Here is a 9,733-nt window from a genome sequence, read left to right on the forward strand (position 1 = left end):
ACCCAATCTTGTCACACTACCCTATCACACGAACCAAATAAGGCATAATCAGGCTAGTTTGTGACAAGGCCTTGTAAGCATGGGACAACTATCCCACTTGACTTGTTCGGATACATAATCCCACCAGGCCTACTTGAGTGGTATTGTAATATAAATTACATTTTCATCATTTGTTATATAAAATTTAGGTCTGTCGGAAGAATTCACCAGCAGTGAACCCAAAATAGAAAAGCCCTAATCAACTATTGCAGAAAATCGTACTTTACGAAAATCCTTATATTACAAACCAATATTACAGAAATATTAACATATATATACAGTTCTAAGAGAAGCAGTAACAGATATAAAGAGAACACAAAAAGTAGTTGGTTCAGGGACTAGAGCCAGTAGAGGGTAGCCATAGCCAGCAACCACTTCACCGGTTGCTAAATCCCAAAACACGCCACCAAGGTCGATCCACAAAGGACCATTAAAACCACTGAGAGTTTTCCACTTAGGGAACTTAGTTCATGAAGAACTTTTAATCAGAAGCAAGAGACTAGAAAGCGGAATAAGTCTTTTGTTCTGTTTGTTATTCCCACCAGAAGACGTCTGGGGGTTTATATAGAGGGAAGCCATTAATGACGATGAGAGAGAAGAACAACGAAGGGTGAAAACGAGAAGAGAGAAGAAGAGAGAAAGTGGCGGTGGAGATTCAGAGAGAAGATGAAGGGGGAGACGAGAGAGGGAGAATTAGGTTTAGGATTTCATCTACAGAAGAGGGAGAGATAAATATCAAGAAAGTCGAGTTGAGTCAAGTGGGCCGGGTGGTAGAAGTGGGCCGAGCCAAAGAATGGACCAAAGGCAACAGAATTGGGCAGCCATCTAAATGAGTCATTTGATGGTGTGGGTTGCACCTACTAAAATAGGTCATTGGGCCATAATTTTTATAACATGCTCCACCTTGATTAGGATCCAAAAGAGGGATCAAGTCCAAAAATCGGATCTAGCTTCATCATCGTCATTTGCCGGGATTGTACCAACAAAATAAGAAAGAGACAATTGTATATATATGGTTAAATAATGTGAAAAATACTGAAGATATTTAATTATCCTAAGTTCAAAATTCTAAGGCAAGTTTTAAAATTTTCAATTGGTAAACACTTAGTACCTATATCTATAGGATTAGATTCAAAATCTATCTTTTCTAAGTTAATAATTTCCTTTCTAATAATATCTCTAATAAAATGATACCTAACATCAGTGTGTTTAGTTCTATCATTAAAGACAGTGTTTTTACAAAGTTGAATTCCAGATTAACTATCAGAAAATACTGTGGTTTTTCCTTTAGGAAACCTATTTCTTTTAATAGTCCTTCTAACCAAATTGTTTCTTTAAAAGCCTCAGTAGTGGCATTATATTCAGCTTCAATGGTCGACAAGGCAATAATGTGCTAGAGTTGAGATTTCCAACTTATGCAAGCACCACACAAAGTAAACACATATGAGATTGTTGATTTCCTACTATCTCTATCATTAGCATAGTTGGAATTCGCATATCCACTTAATTTAGCACCTTAGAAAATTTTATACCAGTATTCATAGAACCATTTGAATACCTAAGTAACCATTTAAGAGTATCCCAATGAGGAAGCCCAACATTAGACATATATCTACTTAGGCAGCTTAGCATAGGCCATATATGGGCGAGTACTAACGATTAAATACATTATAGACCCAATTGCACTAGAGTAAGGAACATTCTTCATTTGCTCTTTTTCAGATTCAGTTTTAGGATTCTGACTTTTACTTAATTGAAAATGAGCAACTAAAGGAATAGAAGAGGGTCTAGAACCAGTCATTGGAAAATTTTCAAATACAAATTTAACATAGGATTTTTTATGCAGAATAATTGTAGAATTACTTTTCTTTCTATCAATAGGCATTCCTTAAATTTTCTTAGCATCACCTAAATCTTTCATTTCAAATTTTCTACTCAAGTTATTTTGCAATTCTTTAATCAATTTTAAGCTGAGGCTAACAATGAACATATCATCAACATATATCACAAGAAACACTGGAGCAGAATGATCATATTTAAAATACAAACAGTGATTGAAAAAATTACTTACAGCAGAATGGACAGGCGTACCTTTTTTCAGTGTCAGGGGGCGACAGGGCCGCGGGCAGGGAGAGAGAGAGAGAGAGAGAGAGAAAAGAGGAAAGAGAGAAGAAGAACAATCTGCAAGTGCTGTTTATATATAATTTCAGAATAGCCGAGCCGTTCCAAACAGTGTTACAGTATTCAAAAAGCCGTTACAAATCGTATAGCGTAAGATACACGTTTAAAAAGTCGTTACAAAAACTGTTACAATATAATGATATGACGTCGTTTTGGTAAATTTCGTTACAAAAGCCGTTATAATTAATTAATTAATTAATTAATTTTATTAAAAATTATTATAAAAAAAACAAGATGCCATTTTCGACGATTTAATGTTGTGGCAACGTATCATTGTATCGGAACAATATAATTGAAATATATTAAAAAATAAAAAAAATTATTTGACATTGATACATGTACGCAGTATGTAATAAATTTGTATATTCATAAATGCTAGGATTATATTTATATAACTGTCATCTTAGTGTTAAATTGAATGGGTTAATCGGGCCATCAAAATTAAGCAAACTGTCAGATATGATCACACTTACCAAAAAATTCATTCAGCCAAGTTGTAGCCTTATTTCGACATATCGTTTCTGGAATATAATATTAATCATTCAATATGGTGTATTTCTAAATTAGACCATGTGATTTAAAATTATACCTTTTGATATGATTTAATTGGCACATACTTGTATATGTTTAAATTTGGTATGAATCAGGTGTCCGGATGTGAAGATATCGTATTCTCCGATCTGAATTTATGAGATGACTCAATTTTTGTAATGACTTTTGTAATAATTGGTATAATTTTCCATTGTAACGACATTTGTAATGACTTTTGTAACAGTGAATCAAATATAAAATTTCCTCCTGTTTTTTTCATTTTGATTTCAAAAATTTTAGTTTGTAACGGCCCTTTGCGGCTATCTGTAATTTGGCCATTACAAAATTCCATTTCCCGCCTATTGACAAAAGTTGACCGCTTTATTTTATAACGGCATTTGTAACGGTTTTTAAATAAATAGGCTGTTCCAAAATAATAATTTTTTTAAAAAAAATAAAATTATTTATAAATATACATTATGTAGTCTCGTATTCATCATCGTCAGTCTCGTAGTTCTTGATGTTGTCCTCATCATCCTCTTCATCTTTATTATTAGTTTGACTAGTTTCAGTCCCTGAAGTACTTGCAACCTGTTGTGTACAGTCAAAAGATCGACCACAATTTGTAAACCAGTGGGATCACGTAGATCGTACGATTGATTTGTCCGTAGCAACTTCATGGACTGATACGATTTGCAATCTCAGTCCCTGGGAGGTTCTTATTATACATCCATCTCTTCAATTCTCATAACATGATGATATATATTGTTGTATTCACACATAAAAGTATATATCTAATTAATTTTCTAATTTGACGACCTACATATTTATAAATATTACAGTACTATGTACACTGTTTAGGAGCATACATATAATTAACATGATATAAGATTAATAAAAAGTTATAAAACTAAAATAAGAAATGTACTACAATTAATTTAATTAAACACAATAAAGTATTAAATTAGTCTCTGTTACCTAGTCAACCAACTTAAATGATGATCAGCACTAGTTGACGGTCCAAAAAACACCGTTCCTAATGTGATGGTTCTTGTAACACCGTATTTTCATGCACTTCACGGTTTTTACCATTGCCATTGTAACTGCTTGATATCTGAAAAATTATCTGTTACATAAATAGATAGCCGTTACAAAAACCGCAGAATATTAATGCCCTACAAATTGTAACCATTTTGGCACACATCGACTTTGTAACGGGTGTTGTAACGGTTTTGACTGTTACAAAAATTTCTTTTTTATTATCCTCTTAATGATGCCAGTACGTCCAATCCATTATAAAGGCCCTGTGATATGGCCGTTCCAAAAGACCATTACGAATCCCGCCTTATTTTGTAGTGTTTGAGTGGCTTATTCAATTTTTTTTTGTTTATTTTTCGCAAACAATACTAGTGGTGATTGAACAAAAGACTCTATTAATTATCTTAAATTATTACTAGGGGATTATCTCTACACTACTCAACATTTAACATGCATTTTTATTTTCATAATAATTTTAATTGGGAGGAAATATTTAAATTGATATTTTCATAATGATTTGAATTAGCGTTTTTCTAATAGAAATTGGGTTAGAATTTTCTTTTTACATTATTTTTCTCAATTATAAAATTAGAATTAAAATAGAAACTTTTGGTGTGTTAAATAAAATAGAAGCCAAACATGCCCTTATATAGACAAGATCCCACCTAATTTTCCCTCTAAAATTCGGATGACCATTTGTTTTAACGGTCAACCTAACAGAGTGTACTCAAATTGATGAAAATCATAATTTTTGGGTACCAAGTCTGATGACTTAAAAACTTGGGGTACTAAAGCTGAAAAAGGGGTATACTTTGGGTACGAAAAATAAAATTATTTCTTGAGATTTGATAATTAAATCAATAATCTACATTTTTCTTGGTTTTGATCAACGATCTATATCAATTTATAAATCAATGGATCAAATTTATTTCAATTAAATCAATGGCTCACATTTATACAATATATAACATAAATTTTATAACAGTAAAATACTTTTTACAATAAATAAGTTATAAATTATACATGTACATACAAATATATATAATACATACATATAGTTAATATTAATAAAAAAATTAAAAATACCCAAAAAAATTGAATGTGTGGTGGTGAGGAGGGGCCGACGGCGCGGGGGAGGCACACTGGAGGGGCGCAACAGCGAGGGAGGTGAACGCGTGGTGGAGGAAAGAAGCGGCGCAACCGCGCAACAGGGGGGAGGCGCATGGTGGGGGAAAGAAACGACGCAGCAAGGGGGGCGAGCTGGTGGGTGGGACGGAGGCGTGCTGGTGGGTTGGGGGTAGAGGGGGCGACCGGCTGGCGCCAACGACGGGGAGGAAGGTGGTTGCCTGGTATAAATATTATACGTATATCTATATATATATATTGTATACATATCTTTATAAATATATACATGTATATTATACTTATAAAAATATATATTTATACTTTTTATATATAATTATATAAGTAAAATTAAATTTGAATCGTTCATCTAAAAATAAGATTCAACGATTGAGAGGGGTTAAATTACTAATTTATTTTTCACATGGGGTGTTTTGTTATTTTTATGCACACAGGAGAATAAATTGCAATTTGTCGTATTAAAAATTTCAAAGCATCAATATGCCACGACTGTTAATATATACATTGTGACGATGTTGTAGCAAAGTGATAATGTGATTCTTAATTCCTAGAATCGTAGAGGTAGTGGGTGTCAATTTCACCACAAACAAACAAAGGGATAAAACATTTATCCTTTTCAATTCTTGGTAGCTACCAAAAATTCGCAGATGCTGAGATTGCCCACATGAAATTTCTAAGGTTAATTTAATTGGGGGTCCTATTATGCATGTCAGATGTTCCAACAATGATTTAGGTTTTTGTTATGGCCATCAAAACTCAATAATGATTAGAAAAAGGGGTATGAGGAGGAGTTACAAATGATGACAAATTAGCTGTTATGGCCCTTTACCATATTCTATATATATAGGGATAGTTACGCTCCACCTTTGAGTTTTAATATAATTACATATAAATTTTTTGTGATTTAAAAAATTACATTTTATATTTTTTAGATATATTTTTATTTAATAAATAAATTCATTTGTTAGCTAAAATAACTGAATTTGTTTTTATTAACAAAAACAAATTAAATAAAAATTAGTATTTACCGCTATTGACTTATTATTGATTTATTGTAGGTCAAATAATTTTTTTTTCGATTTACTCATCCTTATAATGGTGAAAATATACCTCCTCACATGCATTAACATTTAAAGATGTATATAATAATTTATTTGAAGTGTAATTATAAATCAATCGAAGGTAAATACATAAATTTTTATCCTTTTTTTTTGTTAAAATAAGCAAATTTGGTGAATTTTGACTAACGAAGTGACTTATTTGTTAGATAAAAATAAACTTTCGCAGTACTAGATGTAATTTTTATACCACAGAAAATTTACGTGTAATTATATCACATCTCAAAATACAGTTTGGTAGTGCTTTCTTATCAACTACACTGTCACCATGAAAGTAGTCTTCCTCTACTCTAATACCAAATTCTTCTCTCTATTTCAATTTGAAAGGAATATGAGTAAATAAACAATAGAAGCTGGCGGCAAAGCATCCCAACTATACATGAAAAGAAATATTTATATTCGTCACAAAGACGTGACCCTTTTTTTTTGGTTCAAAAGTTTTGATGAGGAATAAAGAAGACTATATATATATTAGAAAAAAGAAAAAAAATTAACAAATTAATGGAAAGAATATAAATTAAATATAAATTAATCCTGAATTTGTTTGGTTAGCTGGGGAAAGTAATAAAAGAAGAAAAAGGAGAAGAAAGGGTATGATGAATGATGTGTTGGAGTGGGAAGGATTTAGGTGAAATCAATTTTCTTTTTTGTGAATTTTTTTCAAAGTCTTTTGTGAAGAAAATAATTTTTCTATTTCCAATTACTAGAAGAAATATAATTGTTTTTTGCTAATGTTAATTATTTTGATAAAAAAAATTATGGTGAATACAATTTAATCATGGTTTTGCAACGGTTATTAGCCGTTATTTTTACAAGCAAGATCAAAGCTATAGCTAAATCATGACAAATGTTTTGATTGTAGCTAAAAACTATGACATCTATGTAGTCGTGGTAAATGTTTTTATGTTAATTTTTGTATTGATTGTGTTTGATTATAGTTAATAGTATTGATTTACCGTGATTTTGAATTGTTATCATCTGTAATGTATAGTTAAAAATCAACTTTCTTATAGTGACTTATGATGTATTTTCTCTTTTAAGTTTTATTTTTTATTGTACTTCCTAATAAACCCAATACGCAAATTGTTTCATGTAACATTCTCTTTTTCTTTTCTCATCGAAACCCGTGTAGCATATATAAAGTGTGATGTTCAGTTCCACGTCAATTAAGAACTGATAAGTATCATATAAGTTTTGATTAAATAATTCAAATGTATATGTTGGATATTTATTTTTGGGGAGTTATTCATAATGAAATTTTAGGATGCACACGGTAGGTTTGGAGGCAATTCTCGCATCCAACAGGCTTATGGACTAGAGCCACAAGAAATGGTATTAGAGAAGATCGTCAAGTAGAATCAGTAACTAGTTAAGTGCTATACGGGACAAAATACTATACGGGTGGGAGCCACCTCTTGAACCTACGAAACAAAGTGCTAAATGCTCGGAGCTAGCCATCTCTTGAACCTGTAAGAACCATGTCTAGAACTTTTATGCCTGACGATCGATCATAGGCTATGTGTACGCCGCGATGAGGACGCCGCATTCTGAAGAGGCCTGATTGGATATCCCATCTTCCATCGACAAAGAAGATGATGACCTTGCATTCTGAACGAGGATTTATGTCATGCCGCGCTGAGGACATCGCGTTTTGAAGGAGGGATGATGTAATACATCCACATGGAATAAGAACTCATAAAATAATTACAATATAAGCTTTGATTATTAAACTTTACTGCATCCAAGATATTAATAATCTGGGAATTTTAAGATTTATGAATGAGTTTGAAAGGCAATTCTCACATTTAACAGGCTTGGAAGTTCGAGGCGTGACACAGACAATGATATGACAAAATAGAAAGCTCAATATATATATACATATATATATATGTGTGTTAATTATAAAGTGAAATAGCACTAAAATGTATATCTCTTCCTCTCACAAATAAAACCTTTTCATGATTGATACAAAGCAATTAAACATCTAAAAATTTCATTACCATACCATATACATATATACTCTCATGCAAAAATTTTCAATCTTCTTTACATGTAATTAACTAGCTAGCTCGGGACTTCATCCAAAAGCTTATATCTCCTCACCTTGTTTCTGAACACTTGTTTTATGATATTCACCCCACCATTTGATACCTCTTCTGACCTTGTCTTCTTACCGATACTCCCTCCACGATCAGTTGTGACCCTCTTCCTACCTGCCGACGACGGTCCGGATCGCTCCGTCGTCTGGGACGACTTCTTCTGCTTCTTTATTTGGTCACTAGTGTCCTTTAGACCTCCATCATTTTCCCCCAAAACCCTCTTCCCGTTGTTCATCTTCATGTGATCTTGATGATCACTTGGGGTTTTGAGTGATGATGAGGAGGAATTGGGAGAGCTGGCTTTTGTATTTCCCAGTAATTCTCCTTTCTTGTCGCCCTTTTGGCTAAGGCACCAATTGCAAATGTGGTAGGATTCAGCTTCTGGATACAGATTGCTGCAATATCTGCAACATCAATTTGAAGGGCTTACGAACAAAAGTATTAATAGGCGAAATATCTCTTGAGGGATAAAAAAATGACCTGAAATTTTTGCAAAATTCGATTCTAAAATCGCAGAACACAGCAGAAAATGAGAGGTGTAAGTGTGATAAGAAACAAAACTAAGAGCAGTATGTGGGCAAAATAAACAATATCTAATCAAAACATGAAAATTAACAATAAGAGGAAGAGGGTTGGATGATTATTTCTCAAAATGTTAATTAAGGTGGGTGAGACATTTGGTTTGCAGTGATTGTAAATTACAAAAAGATGATCACAGACAAGCAGTTGTGGGCTGTAAGAATCAAATTTTGATTTATGACTAAGGTGTAGTGAGATTAAAATCAAAGGGTGATGAGTTTGGAGGTAGTAATCTTAACGTACTTGTGCTGGGATCGGAATCGGCAGTGTTTGCATATGAAGAGATGGGAAGATAAGCCATAATCTCCGCACATACAGCACTCTGAAATACCACCCACTGATGCTGCTGCTCCACCTTCTCCACCACCATTTCTTCCCATCCTTTATACATACATATATATATATATATATATATATATATATATATTGAGAGAGAGAGAGGGGGGGGGGGGGATATAATGCATATATAGGTAATGCTGTCTGCCACACCTCATCATGTACCTATATGGCTAAATCTCTATATGAGTGTGTATATATATCTATATCTATATCTATATCTATATCTATATAGAGTTAAACTCATTCTGATCCTATATGGTATGAAAAAATATAAAAAAATCTCGTATAAAAATTTTATTATAAAAAATTATCCCTATGTTATAAATAATAACTCATATCGTCCTCGGTCAATTTGAGCATATTTTTTTAGAAATAATAACTAAAATGCCCCTCTCGATCAACCTAAACCTATTAAAATATACTCATAATATATCTATAATATATAAAATTAAAATTTCATATAGAAAAAATTATATTTTTTGTCCGTTAAATATGCTGAATTATGATTTTAGTCTGATAATTAAGTCCATTAAGCTTAAAAATTAATGAAATTTAGTTTTTCTATGGCCAAAATTTTAATTTTTAACCGAAAAATGCCATGACATGCCAATTAATTTTTTTTTTGGGGGGGGGGGGGGTTTAGTCTTATTTCTCTTTAGAAAATGA

General features: G+C 32.4%; 1 protein-coding gene across 1 annotated transcript; it reads right to left on the reverse strand.

Moving 5' to 3' along the window:
* Positions 1-7,910: 7,910 nt before the first annotated feature.
* On the reverse strand, positions 7,911-9,161 carry LOC105158727 (uncharacterized). Its single transcript, XM_011075567.3, has 2 exons — positions 8,972-9,161; positions 7,911-8,553 (listed from the first exon to the last, which is right to left on the reverse strand). The coding sequence occupies exons 1-2, from the start codon at positions 9,106-9,108 to the stop codon at positions 8,115-8,117; spliced, it is 576 nt and encodes a 191-aa protein (XP_011073869.1). The 5' UTR covers positions 9,109-9,161; the 3' UTR covers positions 7,911-8,114.
* Positions 9,162-9,733: the final 572 nt, after the last annotated feature.

The sequence above is a fragment of the Sesamum indicum genome, linkage group LG3 (genome assembly GCF_026168435.1).
Source record: "Sesamum indicum cultivar Baizhima isolate 11 linkage group LG3, ASM2616843v1, whole genome shotgun sequence".
Lineage (NCBI taxonomy): Eukaryota > Viridiplantae > Streptophyta > Magnoliopsida > Lamiales > Pedaliaceae > Sesamum > Sesamum indicum.